Source organism: Psammomys obesus, unplaced genomic scaffold (genome assembly GCF_907164565.1).
Source record: "Psammomys obesus unplaced genomic scaffold, mPsaObe1.curated_primary_1811, whole genome shotgun sequence".
NCBI classification, from domain to species: Eukaryota; Metazoa; Chordata; class Mammalia; order Rodentia; family Muridae; genus Psammomys; species Psammomys obesus.
In genome coordinates this window covers 3,641,059-3,661,426 of record NW_026592710.1, presented here as the reverse complement: position 1 = coordinate 3,661,426, position 20,368 = coordinate 3,641,059, and the positions used below count along the sequence as shown (strand labels likewise).

The window sequence follows — 20,368 nt, the reverse complement described above, 5'->3', positions numbered from 1 at the left end:
TTGTTTTTCTCAGAGTGTCTGCTTCGAGCTGTAAAAGGGTTGTATTTAACTATTCAGCAGACAGGTATGAGCACACATGGGTGAAGAATCCGCTCTGAAGATTTCAGCACGTGTCAGCTAACACTCAGTGCTGAAAGTAGGCATGCAGCAGGGTTGGATGGAATGGATCCGTATACCTCACCTTCCTGCTGTTTTCATTTGGAGTCCAGATCAGCTGTCGGAGTGCTCTGAGCAGCAGCCAGGTCCTCAGCCTGGGGACAAACCGTCCTTCATTTTCTTCCCGTGAACCACCGAGCAGAGACATTCTTAGCAGACACACCACAGGGCTGAGAAGAATAGCTGCTCAGTGCTCCTGACCCTCAGCCTCTGGCTCTCCACATGGCTCTGTCCTCCCAGGCCTCAGAAGACCGCCACCCTTCACAAGCACACCACTGCACAGAAACACAGTTGGTAAACATCAGCTCAGGCAAGCCCAGGCCCCAGCAGTGGCCATGGTGTTGCTAAGCATGCTGGCAGATTGCTGTACCTAGGCCAGGTCTCCACCGGGGCACCACGGTGTGGGGTTGGTAATTGATGCCAAGCCGGAAGCCAGTGGGACAGCAGTCCGCACAGTGGTTGCTGCCCCAGGACCCACTGTTGTTGGCAGTGTCGGCATTGACATTACTGGGAGCCACATCACAAAGGGGAAGCAGCAGGGAAACATTTCACTGGTCCCTGCCTCAAAGCAGGACTGGTGCACGGTGCCACAGTGAGCTGCTTGTGGCAGAGATAATGGCACATGTCGCTGATGGGACTTGACATGGGAACACCAGGTGGGTCCGGTGTGCTCTAAGAGGGTGGGTAACAGTAATATGGGTTGAATGCGGAGGACTTGTCAGCCCAGGAGGAATAGTCAGGTGCAAGAACGGTATTGTGTGGTAGGTTTCAGACCGGGTTGATGAAACCTTGGGGGCTGTGTGAATGGGGGATCCTAGCTTGTTCTTGCCATAATAGACGACCCATCAATAGGAGGTGACCCCAGCATCACCCCTCCACCAGAACTTCTGGGAATCCAGAAGCCTTAAAGACTTGTGCCCTGGTCAGCTCAGTAAGGCAGGAGGAAGGCTAGCAGAAGAGCCAGGATTCAGCCGCGTTGGAAGTGGCCAGCCTGCAGGCCTCGTTATCCCTCAGTGTGACGGTGAAGGGGGGTGTAGCCAGGGCATCGCTGTCACCAGCACACCCTTCTGGGCTAGGGCTTCCCCGTCAGTAGAGTGGGGCTGCGCCACCTACCTCACAGGGTGTGGGCACATGATGCTTAGACATGCACAATGGCATGATGAGATTTTACAGTGTGAGCACTGGGTTCTGTGTGTTAACTCAAGATTGCTCATGTATGTTCAAAAAGCATTTGCCAGCTCACAAGTAATTTATTTTTAGATTTCATGGCTTAATTATTTTTCTTGTTCTATATACCAAAGAGGCTTACGGGTTGGCCAGTTACCATGTGAGGCCAGTTGGCATAGGAGCTGCCAGCCCTCAGGACCTGAGGCTTGCAGGGCTCTGTGTCAGCCATGGCTGTTGTCCACACCAAGCTGTCCAGGAATAACACGGTGGGACATGAATACTCAGTTTTGAGATATGAGTGGAGCCAGACCACACCTCCAGAAGCCCCTCCACTCACCAGGCTGTGAGCGAGAGGGGATGGATTTTTGGCAGTCATACCCAGCTCTTTCGCAGTGCATCTAAGTTGGGCTGGCTGCAGCCTCCCATGCCCCTTGAGGGCCATGAATTTGTCTTTTTGATGGATGGAGAGTAGCTAATGACAGCCCTTCGCATCGTGGGTGGTAAGGCTGAATGTTGCCATTTGATGTCACCCTCTTCCTGCCAGAGGAGGCCAGAAAGCTCAGCCGTGCAGCAGGCCAGGAGAGAGGGACCCAGGCCGTGGGATCTCTCGACGCGATGCTGTGTTGTGCCCTGGGAGAGGTGAGGTTGTGTTCTGTAAAGAGTAATTCCAAAGGTGTGGGTGGTGGGAGAACAACCCCCCTCCTGACACTCCTGGTGCGGATGTCACAACCCACAGGGGAATACGAGCTCAAGGGCAGGACTTGCCAGGTGACTGGTGCCCTCTGCCGCCGTGTCCTAGGTGTCCACAAGTTAAGGACTGTCAGGTGATTGATTTGTTCACTTGCAGGCCTCAGAAGGGAGGTGGCTTCTATACGGAAGAAAGGCTACTTGCAGTCTTGGGGAAGGAAGCATTCAGGAGGCCCTTCAGCTGCTACTGTGGCAGTTTGCAGAAGAGTGAGCCTCCAAGCAGGGCAGAAAGCTCACAGCGGTGTCCTTTGTGGGGCCTGGGGTCGCTGCTTGGACCCAGGGTGTGCACCTTATTAACCCTTCCTGCTCAGTTGCTAACTTGGGGCCTGGTGTATCAAGGAGGCCACTCTTAGTGTCAGATCCGGGAGGGCTCAGCCAAAGCTCCTAGGGTCACCTCCTTCAGTCCGCCTGTGAGCCCTGTCCCTCTGCACTGCACCCTGCCTTAGCTAGCTCCACTTTTACAGTGGTGGCCAGGTTTGAGCCCTCAGCCTTCCCGAAGGGTGGGCAGCTGCACGGCTGTGAGCCTTGTCCCTCGCTCATCCTGAGTGGAGGCAGCTTGTCTGTGAGGAGGGGTATCACGGAGTAATTACTGTACTGTTCTTTTTACATACAGAAATCTTTATTTAAATATATTAAATGGGATTTTCTTTCACAGATACTGATTATTCTTTCTAATTCTTAAATAAACTACTTGGTTTCCCTATGAACATGCGTGACTGTAGGATGTAGAAGAGTACCTGATAATCGGGTCTACACGAGAGTTTGGCACTAGCAGCAGCGGATTTCCTTGGCTCTTTGAGCACAGCGGCTCTCGACCTTAGCGCTGCGACCCTTTCATGCAGCTCCTCCTGCCGTGGGGACGACAGCCGTACAGTTATTTCATTGCTGCTTCGGGACTAATCTGCTTCTGTTATGAGCGCAGAGTGAACATCTGATATGACGGAGTCTGACGTCCGACTCCAAGGCCCCCAGGTTAAACCACTGCTCTACAGCTTGTGGACCTGAGAGCACATTATCAGTGTGATTGTGTGTGTGTGATGTGGCAGCCTCCCTGGTACACAAAAGCGACATCTGCTGTTTAACTGAGTCGCGCTGTGTCTTGTCTTAAAATGGACTGCAGGGCCATCATTTCGTCTCCCAAAACAGACTTTGGGTCATGCAGCTTGAATTTTTTTTTTAATGTGTATTTTACCAGTTTGTATGTGGTACCTACAGAGGCCAGGAGAGGGTGTTGGGTCCCCTGGATTGGAGTTGCAGGTGGTTGTGAGCGCCATGGTGGGATCTGAACCCCAGATCCAATGAAAGAGCAGCTGTGTTCTTGACCCCTGAGCCACACCTCAGCCTGGGCCAGTTGACAGCTCACTAGGGCCCAGCTACTCAGTGGCTCGCTCAGTGGGGCTGTCACCCTCATGGAGATTTTTCACATCACTTTATTGTGTATGTGCCTGGGAGTTCTTCCTTCTGCCATGTCGGTCAGGTCTTCAGGCCTCCTCATTTTCAGCTCATCTGTCATCTCCGGCTTCCTACTTGGGTGTGAGGTGGCCTTGGTTCTTTAGTGAAGGTCCTTCTGGGAGGCTGCTCAGGGCCCAGCTCCTTCCACTGGGCTCAGGCGCCTTTTGTCTCTTCTCAATGATGCTCCCTGGAATTACCCTAAAGAACAGTCTGACGTGAGGTGGATGACTCCATGCCTGTCCCCTTGCTATGTCCACTCTGGCCAGCTTTCCTGAGGGAAGACCTTTTGGAAGGCCCAAGTGAAGGCCCACACCCACAGAAGCGGTGGTGTCGGCGCCCCTTGAGACAGCCTGGCCCTTTCCAGTGACAAGCATTGGAACAGCTCAGGCTGGTGGGGCCTGCGGGCTGGGGCTGCCCTAAAGCACGTCAGCTTGGTAGGGAAGGGTGAGACTGCCTGCTTCCAGACAGCTCTTGAGTATAAGACCTCATCCTCAGTGACTAGTGCTTGCCTGTTTTTTGCTTTATTGTTTTGGTTTGGAGTTTTCACATAGCAGTACAGCCCCAACTACCCTTATTTAGCCCAGGCTGGCTTTGCTCCTGAAGTCCTGCCTCCATCTTGCTAGTACTGTGATTACAGGTATGGGTGTGAGTGTGTGCTTGTGTGTGACACACTATGTGCATGTGGAAGCCAGAGAACAACCTAGGGTGTTGTCCTCAGGCCCGTCCACCTCCTCCCTCCCTCCCTCCCTCTCTACTGTCCTCCCTCCTCCTTTCTTTCCTTCCTTCTGTTTTTTGGTGTCAGGGAAGCACCTTTCACTGGCCTAGAGCTTTCCAGGTAGGCTTTGATGGTGGCCAGCAAGCCCTAGGGTTCCTCCTGTCTCCTGTGCTGAGATGACACTCAGCTTTTCATTTTGTTTTGTTTTTGTTTTTCTTGACAGGTTTCTCTGTGCAGCCCTGGCTGTCATGGAACTTGCTCTGTAGATCAGGCTGGCCTTGAACTCACAGAGATCCACCTGCCTCTGCCTCGTAAGTACTGGGCTTAAATGTTTGCACCACCACTGCCCAGCGCAACACTCAGTGATTTTCATGTTGGTTTTGAGGGTCACACATTTTATACCTGAGCCAACGCCATGGCCCATTCCTGTTTTACAGCCTAGGTCTTTTATTTCTTTTTGTACATTAAGCCAGCAATTCAGAGGGACTGGGCTCTAGCTGCCCAGCCCCTTCCTCGATCTCACAGGAGCAACCAGCTGGCACTGCAGGGGAACCTGGGCACCTTTCTATTTGTTTCCTTTATCCTGGTCATTTCATTTGCCCCTTGAGGGGTGTCCTGCTGCGTAGAGGGCTCAGCCTGCTCACCCCACACAAACTCCCTTTATCTGCTTACCTACAAGGATGCCAGCAGCATGTGGGTTTCCCCAGGACATTCTGGTTTGGACAGTGCCCATCCCCTTGATGCCTACAGCACCACCCTTGTAGACTGGTTACATGTGGCCAAAGAACAGCTCTGTGTTCCCCAAAAGCCCTGTCCTGTAAAACAGCAGGGCCTCTCTCCTTTCCCTTTGTGCTTGTCGTTTTGGTGAATTACTGGAAGACTTGTTTGTTGTTTTTCTTTGTGGGTTTCGTGTTTGTGTCTTTTGAGACAGGTCTCACTTTGCAGCGCATTCTGTTCTCAAACCTTGTATGTCCCAGCATCTGTCCTTTTGTTTGTCTCTAATCAGAGCAGTCGCCACCCCTCAGGTTGCAAAGAACCTGCCTTGCCTGGCTGGGGTCTCAGCGTGCCCGCTTGCTCATCCACAGGTGCCTGGAACCTGAGTGAGAGAACCAGCAGAGACTGCTCGAGGGCAGCAGAGTCCCTGCTGGTGGCTGTAGACACACTGCTCCAAGCCCACAGGGCAGTGGGCCTTCCAGGGCCCACCTGACACAGCTCCCAAGGTCCAGAGGCTTGTCGGAGCCGCTGGCCACAGTAGCCTGCGGGCCAGTCGGGCGAGACAAAGGAAATAGGGGCCAGGCCATGTGGAGTGACGTGCACCAGGCCTGCTTTAGCTGCAGGGTGGGGAGCCTTTCTGTGTCGGCCTTAGTGATGAGGCCCTGAGACAACCTCGAGGTCCAGAACTGGGAACTAGTGCAGTGGCTCCATGGGGACCCGAAAGGCCACTGTGGCCAGGGGGTTGTGTGGGCAGGGAGGGGCTCTGGGCAGCTGCATGCCATGTGATGGGAATTGTGTACTGTTAAAGTAAGGCTGTGGGGCACGTTGAAGGTCACAGCAACACAGAGTAAAGGGGCTGAAATGGAGAGTTCGGCCTGTGGGTCTTGGGGTGGGTTAGAAATGGGAACAGGTGAGAATGGAATTGGGCTGGCCCCAGGCTTTGACCACACACAATGCTGTTGATGAGGGCAAGGAATGGGATGTTATGGGGCGAGGGCCAGAGTTCTGTTTGCCACAGCTGAGCTGAGGAACACTGACACCCTCAAAGAGATCAGGAAGGATGTGGCTGGAGGTGAGTCTGGAGCACAGGGGTGCATCTGTATCAACTTCAGTGCTTTAGAACCAGAAAACAGGCTGGAGAGAGACTTAGAGGTTAAGAGTACTGACTGCTCTTCCAAAGGTCCTGAGTTCAATTCCCACATGTGGCTCACAACTATTGGCAGTGGGGTCTGATTCCCTCTTCTGGTGTTCATGAAGACAGCACTCGCTCCCACACATAGCCATGCACACACATACTACATATAATAAATATATAGTAATTAAAAAATAAAACCAGACAACTGGCTGGGTTGGACAGCTCAGCATACTGTACATGCTTGGAGAGAGAGAGCACGGGAAGATGAATGGGGTTGCCTAAGGAGAGTGGAAGGCCTGGGGTGAGGCCTGGGAGAAGTGTTCAGGCAGTGGGCTGAGGAGCAGGGCCGCCAGGAACCGAGGAGTGGCTAGCCGCAGGGCAGTGTATAAGAAGCACACCTGAGAATGCCCAGAGCCCAAGGGGAGAGGGAAGCACACGCAGCACTCCACAGAGGCCTCTCGGGAAGGAAACCAGAGAAGGATCAGAACCCACAGGCCTCTTGTCCCAGGTGCGTCCTGCTGACCTCCAGCTGTCGCTCTGCTCTTTGCTTCTGGCTGTACACTGAGCTGAGCAGATGCCAGGGTCAGCTGCTACATAGGAAATAAGCACCTGGACAAAGAACTCAGAGGTGAGACTTCTGCTCAGCCTTTGGCAGCAAGAATATCCCTGGGAAACAAAAGATGGGGGCCTCTGCCAAGCTGGAGAACCTCAGTTTGATTCCTAGAACCGGCAGTCCTGCAAAGCTTCCTTTTTAATTCACATGTATTCTGTGGCACACATGTGCCTATGAATACATGCACACAAACACAGAGCGTTTTTTGTTTTTTGAGATAGAGTCGCAGTAATGCTGGCTGACCTGAAATTTGCCATGTAGATAGACCAGGTTTTGGCTTTAAGCTCACAGAGATCCACTTGCCTCTGCTTCCTGGATTCTAGCATTAAAGGTATAGAACCACCATATCCAGCCAAAAAGGAAAAGAAAAAGCACCAAGCTGAGCAAGAAGACTGAAAGAGAAGAAGAAATTGTCCAGGAAGTACACAACAAAGTGAAAAAGGTAACGTGGAAGGCCAGTGTTCCATCATAGGAACACTAAAAAGAGAATCAGTCAGGGCAGCAACTGAGTTTTAAAAAGAGTACATCAAATCCCAAGCCAAAAGACACGAACTTCCAGATTGAGTGGAAGCAGTAGCTGGGGACACCTCACCATGTGAAAATTTAAGACACAGGCAAGACAGGACTCTGCGAGCTTCCAAGAAGAGTGGTTACAACGTCTCAGTACGTGGTTAGGAGTCAGAAGAGCTTAACGGCTTAGGAGCATTCCCTCAGCTCTCAGCAACAAAGCTCCCTCTTCAAAGCACAGTTCTCCAGTCTAGAATTTCCAATCCAGAATTCAAGACTCAAATTGTCAAGTGCAAAAGAGAAAGAGAGGTGTTTTTGGATCCATGCTGTCTGCACACAGGCCTCTCCAGAAGCTAATTTCTGCTCTAGCTGGGAGATGGGGTCTATCAGATAGGAAAGGAAACAGGAGGGGACAGGAGGCAGGCAGGGCATGTGGAATTTCAGCTCCTTTAGGGGCACAACATCCATAGTGAACATCTTTTGTCACCAGTCAGCCATGGTGGTAGAGGAATGCTATTATCCCAGCATTCTAGAGGCAGAGGCAGGGGGATCTCTTCAAGTTGGAGGCCAAACTGGACTGTATAGTAAAATCCTAACTCAGAATAACAACAAACTAAGCACTGAATAATGAAAGCTTTGATTATTTCTAGATTGGTTCAGCATATGAGTGAGACTTTAGGAAACCAAAACATCCCTAATATGTTCACGAAGCCCAGGCTAGGGTACCAGAAGCCCACACACCGCTGTGGTGACCCTGGGGCAGCCTCCACAAAGGCCCTGTGGGAAGAGACTAGCTCTGCTGGTGCAGAGTGCTGGGAACAGCATGGCTTCAACTGAATCTTGGGACTCACTTGTGCTAAGATTACAGGCCTGCACCATCCAGTCCAGTTTGAGAGGGCCTGGTCCAGACCTGTTCAGTCATGAGCTGATGAAAGATGCTGAGGCCACAGAAGACTCAACATTCTCAAGTTCCTCCTGCTTTGCTGTGCTGCGGGATGGACGGGGCCACCATGTACCGAGCAGCGGTCTCAGTCTGCCCAGTTTCCGCTTCTTAGGGTTTTTATTGTTTTGTTTGAGACGAAACAACTGCCCCAGCCTAGAGTGGGCACCAGCACTCCTGAGGCAGACTCGCCCTGCCAGCCTGGCCTGCTGGCTTCCTCACTGGCACCTTCCCACACATTCCCACCTGGGCTCCACTTGGGCTTCACCCTGGCAATGGAGCGGATGTAGGGTATGATCTGCTTGGTGATGGTGGTTAGGTAGGCATGCTCCTGCTTCCGCTGGAGAAGGTCTGCATGGAGCTGGGCTGCAAGGGCAAGGCCAGAGTGTTGGCTGCACCATCTAGAGACCCTAACTTCCAGTGACTTCTGTGACCCAAAGGAGCAGCATGTTGGCTGCCCGCTCCCTGGGTCCTAACCTCAGCTGCAGGTGTGAGGCCAGGCCAGACACTAGGGGAGGGGCAGGGGCTGAGCATGCCCGGTTAGTGGCCGGCTGACTCCCTCCTCTGCTTGCTTGTGGATTAACACTAAGCACCCAGGCAAGGGACCTTCTTAAATCTGCTGGTGGCTACTCGTTGGTAGGAGTCCCCCCAAATTTGAAAGAGAAGAGTGGCAGGCTGGTTAGGTGGGGTGGGAAGGAGGAATTTCACCGGTGGTGGGCTCTGCTCTGGGAGCCACATAGTCACACACACACCAATCTGGTTCACGCCTCTCTCAGGAGCAAAGCCTCCCGGCACAGAACCGCAGCATGAGGCTCTGGCAGGGCACCACGGTCAGGCACTCTCTCCCTTCCTGACTCAGGGTAGCCTTGTGCTCCGTAGCCAAAGCTCGACTAGCTCCTGGGGGCGGTTAGCTACCTCCTGGAACCCTGCTCTCATGCCTTCCATGGAGGCGTACTCGGAAGCGATCTGTGCGTCCAACAGCAGGCACCTGTGCAGATGTCCGCCATGATCCCCGCCTTGATGAGTGCGAGGTGCTTAGGGAGGTCTCGGCGCAGCTCCTGCACCTGGTCCTCCAGGCTCTGCACCCCCACCTGCAGACCCTGCGGCAGGTGAGCGAGCGCGGGAACACTGCTCCTCCCGCGGAGGCGTGGCTTCCAACCGGCCTCAAGGCAGTATCTTAGCGAGGAAAGGGTGGGGCGCACAACCCTGCGATGCCCAGCCCCGCCTCCTCACCCTATAGGAATTCTCGTTTTGGCGGCAGTGCTCTGTGAAGGGTGTATCCTCGCCCTCGGCCAGAAGCACCTTCGAGCTAAAGGAACCGGTTTCTGGACAGGTGACGCTGACGTCTTTCCCATTGGGGAAAGCTGGTGTCTTCAGCCCCCTTCCAACCTGTGGAAAAAGCCAGCGTGCACGGGGAGAAGGTTGCCCCCCCCCCCCCCCACTCAACTCCCTTGGCTGCTCAGGGAGCCACTGCCCCCTCAACCCAAATGCAGGTTTCAACTCCTGGAAGCTTTCAAGGGGCTCTGGCGAGGCCAAGGTAAGGGCAACCACGTGATTTGGTGGTTTCTAAAAGCCGCCCTCCCGGCCCCGCTGGGTCTGGGTACACCCGAGTGTGCTCACACAGTCTGAACTAACAAGCGGTCCCTCTCGCTCTCTTAGCTCTGGGCTGGAAGGCCCAGTCCTCCGCGTGCCGGCCTCACTACTTCTGCTCTCTCCGAGGCTCTGGCTTTCCACCTGTGCCAGGGACTCTGATTCAAAGTGACTCCGAAAGTGCCCAGCCTGCCAGAGGATGCTGTGGAGGAGGGGAGCGCCCAGCCTCTCAGTCATCCGTGGCCAAGCTCCTCTCGCTGTCCCAGCGTGCCCAGGGGCTGTTCTACGTCTCTCCCTCCCTCCCTCTCAGACTGCCGCCTGGCCCAGACATCTTGCGGAGCTGGGCGCTTGCGACCCAGCAGGGAAGGGTAGTGCGGGAGCCTTCCCGAGTGATCCCGCCCGCCTGGTTAGGGCTCACGTGTTGGCGCCGCCTAAGGTGGGCACAGCGCGGCGGGGCCCCAGCAGCAGCGGCGGCTCCAGACAGCGCGCGAATTCTGTGCGGTGGTCGCTGGCGATCTGCACCGGGGTTCGGGTCATGAGCGGCTCTCCCCCTAACCCGGGGTCTCCTGACCCCCGACCCCTGACGGGGCTGCCGCGCACCTTGCTGCTCTGAGTGGGTCATAGGCGGTGCGGCCGCGTGACGATGCCTGGCAATCTCTCTATCAGCTCCTGCCACAGGGGAAGGGCTCGGGACGAGGGGACGTGGCAAGGAGGTGGCAGCCAGGGTGGGAGAGAAAAGTGGAGGACTTGAAGGCGCTGGGGCTCGTATGTCTGACCTTTTACCTCGCCTCGCTTAGCGGCTCCAACCCTCCTCTAGGACTGGTCCAGACACCGGCACCTCCCACATCCTTAGGAAGAGAGGCAGGGCTCGGCAGACAGTGCAACAGAGGCTCGTGCTCCCCGCCTTTTTAAAAGGGATCTCTTGGCCCTAAGAGGGCTTGTAGTGGAAGGGAAGAGAGGCCCAGAGACCCCCAGTCAGCCTCTACGAAGGGCAGGTTCTAGGTGAGGAGAGCGGAGAGGGTCCTGCAGGCGGTGGGGGACGTTCACATAACCCAGATCCCGAAACTCGGCTTTGCTGGCCAAGCTGAGGAAGGGAGAGCAGATGACCAAGTGAGCCTGTAGGAGGGGCCCACGCTCAGCGCCTGGACTGTGGGCTGCTGGCCAGCCCTGCCACCTCCTCACCTGCAGAGTGGGCAGCAAGGAGGCCAGGTGGACAAACTGTTCCTTAAAGGCTTTGCCCTTCTCTTTGTACTGGCGGGGCAGGAGCAGGCCGGGCTGCATCTTCGAGTGTGTTTGTGTGTGTGTGTGTTCGCTGTGTTCCCCGTGTGGCAGAATGCGTATGCATACTATGCATACATGCACATAATGGAGGTTGGAGGTCAACTTCAGGTGTCATCTTTGATAACCCACCGAGGTTTTTTGTTTGTGTGTGTGTGTGTAACAGCCCTGGCTGTCCTGGACTCACTTTGTTCACCAGGCTGGCCTCGACCGCTGCATTTTCTTAAAGGGCATACTGCGGATGTGACTTTGGGTCCTTGTGTTTCTGTGGCTTTTACTAACAGCCATTTCTTCAGCTCTGATTTTTGTTTTGTTTTGATTGTTGAAACAAGAGTCCCATGCGGCCCAGGCTGGTCTTGAACTTTCTGTGTAGAAGGAGCCAGCCTTGAATTCCTGATCCTCCCACCTCTACCTTCCAAGAGCTACAATTACAGGCATGGCCTACCGTGGCTGGCTTCCCCACCAGCTTTGTGGTTGCTTCCTGTTTCTTCTTCCTTCCTTCACTGGGAACAGCCTGCCTACTTTTGGTGCCAGCTGCCTGTGTGTCTTGTCCCCTGTGTGAGGCCGAGCCAGGCCAGCCAAGGCTCAGGCTCAGAGCTGGACAGAGGAGGTCAAGGGAAGGGGGCAGGGACTTCCCAGCACTCACCTCTGTGCCATCTGCAGTAGCAGTGTGTTCCTCTCTGCCAGTCTGCCCTGGGAGAGATAGCCCACCACTGACCTCGGACCTGGCTCCACCATCTCCTACCATAATGCCTTGGGGCATAGGCACGGGCAGCATGCTTAGCACAGAGCCCTGCCCTGTGGCCCCAAAGGCCTTCCTCCTTCCTGCGTGGCACTGCCTGAGAGCCTCGGTGCTGGCACCTTATGCGCCACCTTCCTGGTGCAGTCTCCTCCACCCTGCCACCAACAGGAACACTGGTGTAGGATAGCCCCTGGCATCTCCAGGCAAGCGTGATTAATTCCTACAAAGGGATTTGACTTAATACCTGGCACGACGCTGTGATCTCCCTGAGGGCACCCGGGCCTGCTGACCCCACCCCTCACCTGCATGCTGCCAAAAAGGGCGTGGATGGCTGCCTCCTCAGCTGCACTGCGCCTCACCTCCTCCACCATGGCCTGCAGCGGCGTGATGGCCTCCTTCGTGGCTGTCTGCAGGGCCTTCACTGCCTGGGTACAGCAGGGTCTCAGCTGCGTTCCCCGGGTTCCCACAGCGCCCGCCCCCACCCCTCTTTAGCTCCTGGGTTCCCACTCTCACCAGCACCGTCTGCTCCAGCCTTGCTCATAAGCTGACTCCAGGTCCACACAGTGGGCTCCGCTCTCCCTACCGGGAGGCAGTTAATGAGACCTTTCAGTCCACGCCCCACCCACCCCCTTGCCTGCTCCCTCTACTCACCCCTGCATGTCCCGAAAGCAGCGGATGCGCAGCAGGAACTTCTTGTCGGTGGAAAACATGAGGTATGGCTCCGAATGCAGCGCTGCGGAGTTGGGGCGGGCAGCGGTGAGAGCCTCGAGGCACGCCCTGGTCCCCGCCCCGGCAAGGGTGCGCCTCACTCACCACTCTTCTGGATCACATCTCGGCTGCGCGGGCCCAAGGCTACAGTGTTGGGGCTCGCGAATATGAGCGCGCGGTGCGTCTCTTCGCGCAGTGCGTGCACAGACGCTGCCCGCAGGTGTTGCAGAAGTACGTGGTCTCTGCGTCCTGGGGACCGAGAGCTGACTCAGGCTGCCCTCTCCTCGGGCCAGAGTTCTAGAACTCAACTGAACCCAGTGATAGGACCACAGTCACTGTGTCCCTGAGTCCCATCAGTCCTAGCCCAGGCAAAAGAGGCGAGCTGGACACAGCTCCTTCCTGCAACCCCCAGTAGCTCAACTCTGACATTTTAAAATTTACGGATTCTGATTCACATGTGTGTATGTGGGTGAGTGCCCAAGCACCACACCATGCAACCGCCCTGTGGGTTCTGGGAATCAAACCGATGTCTTGCAGGCTGGGCAGCAGGTGCTCTCAGCTGCCCCACCATCCCTGACCCTCTTCACTGGGCTCTAACTCGCCCAGATTAAGATGAGAGCATTGGGGGCTAGGAGGATGGCTCAGCAGGTAAGGGCACTGGCTGCTCTTCCAGAGGACTTGGGCTCCATCAGGGTGCTCACAACTGTGACTCCCATCCTAGAAGATCCAAAGCCCTCTTGTGGCTTCTGAGGGCACCAGGTATCCACTTGGTGCACAGATATACAGGCAGGCAAAACACCCGCACTCATAAAAAGTAAAAAAGATGCGAATGCCGAGGCTAGGCAAGTGGATGTAGGGAGGGCAGGAAGCTTAGAAAGAAAACTCCCAGAAACAGGAGGCAAAAAGTGATGTAAAGCCTTTGAGGAGCATGCACAATCAGGCCCCACCCCCTTGGCACTCTGAATAATGTTCACAGCTGATACACCTGGCCAGGCACTGAGCATTGGCACCGCAGGCCGACTCACCTGTCATCTTCCTTTCCAGCGGGCAAATCCAATCCGTCTCCCCAGCTCCAGCGTACCCCATCTAGCCAACAACAGCCAGCTGGGCACGGGGCTGCCACCTCGCATCTGACAGAAGGGCGCATGGTGGTGTGGGGGCCAGGGACGGTGAGAGAAGGCCCTGGAGGGGAGACCGCTCATGATCCTGTCCCACCGCTCAGATCTCCCTGGCCGTCTGGAAGGATGCTCAGCGGGAGAAGGACGTTCATAAGAACCACCGGGGCAGCCCCAGACTAAGTCCAGAGCCTGGGCTGCAGCGACTGTAGCCGAGGCTGTGACCCATCAAACCCTATTCTTTAAAACAACAACAACAAAAAAAAAAAACAAACAAACTAATTTTTATCTCATGCGCTTTGGTGTCTTTCTGCGTGTGCATCCATGTGAGGGTGTTGTATCCCCTGGAACTGGAGTTACAGACAATTGTGAGCTACCATGTGGGTGCTCAGATTTGAACCCAGGTCCTCTGGGAGAGCAGCCAGTACTCTCAACTGCCGAGCCATCTCCCTGGCCCTCAAGGTGTCTCACTTGTACACTTTTTTTAACTGTCTGCCTGCAGGCACCTGTGTGCCGGAGAATGTGTGTGCAGGCCAGAGGACAGTCAAACTCAAACCAGGAAGTAGTTTACCCACTAATACCAGCTGGCCCTATATTGATTTTCTTTCTTTTTAAAAGGGTTTATTTTTATTTTGTTTTATCTTGTTTGCCTGCATGCCCCATACCCTTGGAAGCCAGAAGGGCAACCGATTCCCTTGGGTCTGGAGTTAGAGGTGGTTGTGAGCCACCATGTGGGCACTGGAAATTGAGCCCCTGTCTTCTAGAAATGTAGCCAGTGCTCAGTGCTCTTAACCCGTGAGCCACCGCTCCAGCCCTGAAGCCTCTCGCTCTGCCCTGGCAGTCAAGGCCTCCTCCTCAGAGTCCGCACTCCTCCTGCCTGTTTTCTTTACTTCCAGGTGAAGGTTCCTCAGCTCTTGTTTGGTTAGCATGCTCCTTCTGAGCTTCCTCCCTATTCTAGGCCCTCAGACCTCCACAGGCCTTTGCATCAGGCCTGGAAGCCTTGCCTTCAGCTCCCTGCTCTCTTCTGTTGCTTACAGCTGAGCACAATTTTGGCTTTTGCTACCTACATGTGCTTAAGTAGCAGGGGTCAACCAGGGTCCCCCAGTCCCATGAACTGAGCCGCTGCACCCATAACAGCTCACAACACCACCCTGACCTGGGGATCCTAAAGTTAGCGCTCCCTAAACAGTGACAGCTCTGCCACTGTCTGGTTTTTGGCTCAAGTAATTTTTTTTCTGGACCTTGGTCTCCCCGCTTGTGTGTATGATGGGGGCATGGTTGGAGTCCAAGGGATGCCAGGGAGTGGCCGGAGACGTCACTGACGGATGAGTGTTGTACCTTTTTAGGGTATACGGCATACCGTAAGTGCCGGGGGCCACGTAGCCTGGTGCCCTCTGCTTCTGCTTCCTCACCTGCTTGCTGCGCTCCAGGTCACAGTTGGCGCAGTGCACAGCCGCACAACCATCTGCAGAGCTGTCCACCAGGAGCTGCAGCAGCCTGTCAATGGGCGGGAGGCTGCTGGGGCCCTTCCCCACGGTCTGGGGCCTGCAGGGAGGCTGCAGCCAACATCGCAGAAAAGCTCTCCCCACTACCCTTCACATTCCAGGCAGGAGCTAAAAATAGCCGCAGCAGGGTGGTGGGCTCTGCTCTAAATACAGCAGTCAGCTTGTCCTGAGGGCCCCTACTCTGCCCAGTGTGTGTATGCCTGTCCTGTTAGAATGGGAAAGGTCATGCCACCCCAGAGGGCCCTCTCATTTCATTAGGACATTTTGAGCTAATTTAGTAATTGTGTTACCCTAATACTCCTGGGACACATCCCTTCCAAAGGAGTTACAGGGAGCACCCTCACCTCTCCTCCACCCTACCCTACATACTAACTCTGGGATGCTTGTGGTAATGGCCATTTAACTGCCTCAGTCATACTGTTCCCTCCTCTTCTGCCTAGGCTCAGAACCTCACCATCTTCACATACCTGGGCTCTCCACCAGGACCAGGGCCAGTTTCACCCTCTCTGGGTTTGGGACACTTACTGGCACAGCGGACAGGACAGGCAGCCATTGGCGGCCAGGCTGTGTAGGCAGCCAGCACAGAAGTCGTGGAAACAGTCCAGGACGCTTGTACTGTGTGTGGCACAGCGGACACACAGTGGATGGCCACTGACAGCATCCAGGGCACCCAGGGACAGCGGACACACAGTGGATAGCCACTGACAGCATCCAGGGCACCCAGGCCCTCCAGAGGTGCAAAAATTGCTCCAGACATTTGCGTGGAAGAACAGTGAAGGACAATGGCTGGGGTTCCCGGGGCCCAGGTCACCTCCCTCTACCTGGCCCATGACTTAGCCCATGGCTTTGGGATGCTGGAATGCGAAGTGTGTAGCATCTCAGCAGGGACAACTGGGGCAGGACTGGTCGGAGAGGGAGGGCCTCCAGCCACTGGTCACCTACGTCTCTCATAGTCCTTCTGCTGTGGCCCCAGAAGGTCAGATTGCCAGCTGGGCAGTGCTTCCTCCCTCCATCACTTCTCCTACCTCACCTTGCTCCCACCTTCGAAATTCTCCACTCTTTGTCCTTTGGGTGACCTCAAATGAGGTTGCTGCAGCGCAGAGGCAAGTCCTGGACCAGACTGGTGTGGTTCTGCAGTCTTGCTGCTCTACCCAGCACCCAGAAGAACAAGGTGGTGTATAGGGAAGGTCCCAGACTCCACTGGTCCTCAGCGAGATTAGAGCTTGGAGGTGGAGGAGGCAGCCCGACCAGGCTAAGTTCCTGACTCAGTTGGAACTCCCTGGAACAGTGGGTCTTCCTGGCCCCATTTGCTCCATGGCCGGCTAGGGGCTCCAGTGCTAGGGCTGGGATGAGGGTGCACTTTGGGGTCCCAGGCCTGCCTAGGCTGTTTGTGGTGCTCAGTCAGGTCTCTAATTTCTCTGTGCTGGTCTTCCTATGATGGTGTGAGATGTGTGTACAGATTAATACCTGTGAAGAGCCCGATGCACAAAGGTGTGGGTTTGGACGGGAGGCCGGAAATAATGGATTTCTCTGGCCTGGCTTTTTATCCAGTGCTCTCTATCCCACCTTCACAGCTGTCAGCTTCCTCTAGCCTGTTTCCCTAAATTCTTTGGAGACGGGCTGCAGAGATGGCTCAGCAGTTAAGAGATCCTGAGTTTGATTCTGGCACCCTCATGGTGGCTCACAACCATCCATACTAAGATTTGATATTCCTTTCTGAATGCAGGCACACATGCAGATAGAACACTTATATGTAAACTAAGCAAATTAATCTTTTTTAAAAAGCTCCTTGAAATCAGCTTATTTTGCTCACTTTCCATAAATCAAGTCCAGGGCTTGATCCCTGAAGTCTTACTCATCTGTCAGAAAAAAACTGGGAGATGGCACTGTGTCTGTTTTTGTTTGTTTGTTTGTTTGTTTGTTTGTTTTTTTGGGGGGGGTTCAAGACAGGGTTTCTCTGTGTAGCCTTGCTGTCCTTGATTTGCTTTGTAGACCAGGCTGGTCTCAAACTCACAGCCCTTTGCCTGCCTCTGCCTCCCAGAATGCTGGGATTAAAGGCATGTGCCAGCACAGCCTCTTGGTGGGTTTTAAAGGATAAGCCAGAGTTTGCCAGGAGGGAATAAATTCTATGTAGAATTACCAGTTCTCTTTTCCGAAAAAAAATTCTATTATGTTGTTTATTGTGTGCTTGAGTGTATGCTTGGATGTGTGTGTTGGGACACAGGAGGAGTGTGCCCTTCATCATTACATTCATTACAGTCCTTCATCAGTATAAGTTTTGGGACTGAACTTGGGTCATAAGGCCTGGCAGCAAGTGCCTTTATCTGCTGAGCCATCCTGCTGGCCCTACCTATTGTAGGATCATTTGTGCTCTGAGTCCTAGTTGTTACAATAGCAATTAAAGAGTTAATGCTTAGAAGCCAGGCACATTCCTTAAACTAGCCTTGGTTAGTTTGATCCTGACTCTAGTCTTAGTTAAGATTTATTATGTACAGTGTTTTGTCTGCATGTACACAGGCGTACCAGAAGAGGGCACAAGACACCAGATCTCATCATAGATGGTGGCGAGCCGAGCCACCGTGTGGTTTCTGGGAATTGAACTCAGGACCTGTGGAAGAGCTGCCAGTGTTCTTAACCTCTGAACCATCCCTCCAGCTGGGGTATGTGCTTTGTTAATGAGTGAGCCAACAGCTTCCCCATAGGATGTAGATGTTTAAAAAGGGATGTTTACATGTTCTTATTTTACATGAGTGTTTGCCCGCATGTGCATGCCTGAGTACCACATGCATGCAGGGCTGGTGGAGGCCAGAAGAGGGACTCTGATTCCCTGGAACTGGAACTAGAGATGGTTGTGAGGTACCAGGTAGGTGCTGGAACCTACCTCCACCCTCTGTAACAGTGCTCTTAACCCCTGACCTCTTTGTTTGTTTGGAAGACAGGGTCTCACTGTGTAACCCAGGCTGCTCTCAAACGTGGATTCGCCAGCCTCCACCTCCTGAGTGCTGGAGCTACAAGTGTCCCACTCCCACACAGGCACTGGATATTGTTCCCGGTGCTCAGTGAGCACCTACCACGGGCTGAAGACTGTCCTAGGCACTGGGACACAGAAGGAGACATGACAGTCATGCTTAGCTGAGTATACAAACAAACTCATCGATGGAAGACTGTTACTGTAAATAATATTGTGATTGGAGGGGTTAATGGAGGGGCGGGACTCGGCTGCAGACTTCAGAGGCCATGGAACATTGCTTGCATGTACAAGCTCCTCAGACCTTGGATAAATTAAGAGAAAAGGCCAGAGTGGCCGGAGATGAGAGCGGCAAGGCAGGGTAAGACGAGGTCCTGGGGAACCCTGGGCACTGGAAGCCCTGTCAGCGAGCCCAGCAAGGAGGACCACTGCTGTTTGGTCCCTAAGAGATTCAAGAGGAGACTGATGGAGGCTGACACGGCACTTAGCAGGGACTGTCAGGTGTGAACTTTGTAGGAGCTGGCTAGAGTTGACCTGAGTGGATTCCACAGAAAGTGTAGAGACTGAAGACAACACTCAGTCTCTCTCTGTGAAGCTCTGTGTACGGGTGGTGGGAGGTACCTGAAGAGATGTTTGGTCCTGGGCTGGGAGATGCTGGAGACTGGTTAGCCGCAATGTGAAGGGTCCAGACAGAAGAACAGGTTGGCGTTCTTGGGGGAAGAGAGGCGGTGTGCAGGATGGATGATGTCTTCCCTATGGTAGGGGCTGGTGACACCTCTTCTAAAGCAATAGGCAGAAAGGCAGAGTCTGGGATGTGGCTGTTGCCAGAAGGAAGGAGGCTTCGAAGGCTGGAGCGCCTGCAGAGTCTCCTTGGGTGGTAAGGGGGGCCATTAACTGTGAGGTAAGGTTGGCAAGTCAGCCAAGGTCCAGTCAGGAGAAGCCACATGGTGGTGCAGCAGTGTCCAGGCCCAGTAAATGTGTAAACTGCAGATAAGGCAACTCTGGGCTGGCGAGGTGGCACAGATGGTGAAGGTGCTTGCTGATGACCTGAGTTTATACAAGCGCTTGCATGCACACACACACACTTAATTAATACTATTTTTTTAACTTGAAAGGGGGCTGGAGAGGTGGCTCAGTGGTTAAGTGGTTGCTGCTCTTCCATAGGACTTGAGGTCGGTTCCCAGCACCTATGTCAGGTGGGTCATAATTGACTGTAACTCCAGATCTAGGGAACTGAGCATCCTCTAAGGGCACACACACATAACGCTCCCATACACATAATTTAACTTTTTTTTTCTTTAAAAAAAAAAAAGCAGCTGGGTGGTAGTGGTGGTGGTGGTGGCAGCGGCGGCGACGACACACGCCTTTAGTCCCAGCACTCAGGAGGCAGAGGCAGGCATATCTCTGTGAGTTTAAGGCCAGCCTGGTCTACAGAGTGAGTTCCAGGACAGCCAGGGCTACACAGAGAAACCCTGTCTTGATAAACAAACAAACAAACAAAAAACAAGCAAACAAAAAGCTGAAGATGCATTTCATATTCTAAACCTATTGAAAACCAGAGCCTGGGGCACGGCACAGTGGAGAGTCTGTGATTCAGCCCTTGGCGCCTGAAGGCAGACTGTGAGTTTCACAAGTGAAAATGTGAAAGAGAATCAGATCACTTTCCCACCATTGCTGAGTCACTGAAGGAGTGCACCAGTCTTTGGTTTAACTAAAGGACTCAGGAATCAGTTTTGCTCACCTCTCGCTCTATTTTTGGCCTGTCGTATTTCTCCTTCCCAAGCCTTCCGCAGTTAGGTTAGATTCCAGGAAAAAACAAGACCGGAAAACATCTTTATGTCAGGGGTCCAAGAGTATCCTGAAAGCCACAATGAGCCTTGAAGGAGAGATCACCCCACACCATGAGGACAATCGTCTGTGATGCCAGGACGATGGATCAGGAGTCATCGCAAGGGAATTGATTGCTTCCTTCAAGCCTTGGCAGGACTAGCTTCCCCCAAGTCTGTCACAGAAAGAGAACGTTAATGCTGGTCAATCAGCCTACTGGCCTGAGAGAACTTACCTGCTGTGAGGCCTCCAACCCCTGTGGTCTTCCTTGTCTTGTCAGCCACTTAAAGATAGACTTGGATTCTCTGGATCCCAGTGACTCCCCAGTGAAGCCATGGTGATTAAATTGTCTTTATTACTTGTCTTTTTTGATAAGGCACTGGGCAAGTGAGCGTCTAGGACGTCTAAATGAATCACATGTTGAACCCTCCTAAGCTGAGTTTGAAGAGCTTAAGATAGCCTGAATATAACTCCATTTTAAAATAAAGA

At 53.8% G+C, this 20,368-nt stretch overlaps 1 protein-coding gene across 1 annotated transcript; it reads right to left on the bottom strand.

The window, feature by feature from the left end:
- Positions 1-3,572: 3,572 nt before the first annotated feature.
- Positions 3,573-15,841, bottom strand: Rnf207 (ring finger protein 207). The gene is given in 20 exon segments (XM_055615068.1): positions 3,573-3,709; positions 8,393-8,507; positions 9,062-9,144; positions 9,147-9,246; positions 9,380-9,459; positions 9,462-9,535; positions 10,155-10,252; positions 10,337-10,405; positions 10,784-10,852; positions 10,919-10,987; positions 11,657-11,707; positions 12,059-12,197; positions 12,276-12,335; positions 12,408-12,489; positions 12,570-12,656; positions 12,659-12,713; positions 14,992-15,124; positions 15,610-15,687; positions 15,689-15,735; positions 15,770-15,841. Coding segments are annotated over 20 exon segments (1,698 nt in total).
- Positions 15,842-20,368: the final 4,527 nt, after the last annotated feature.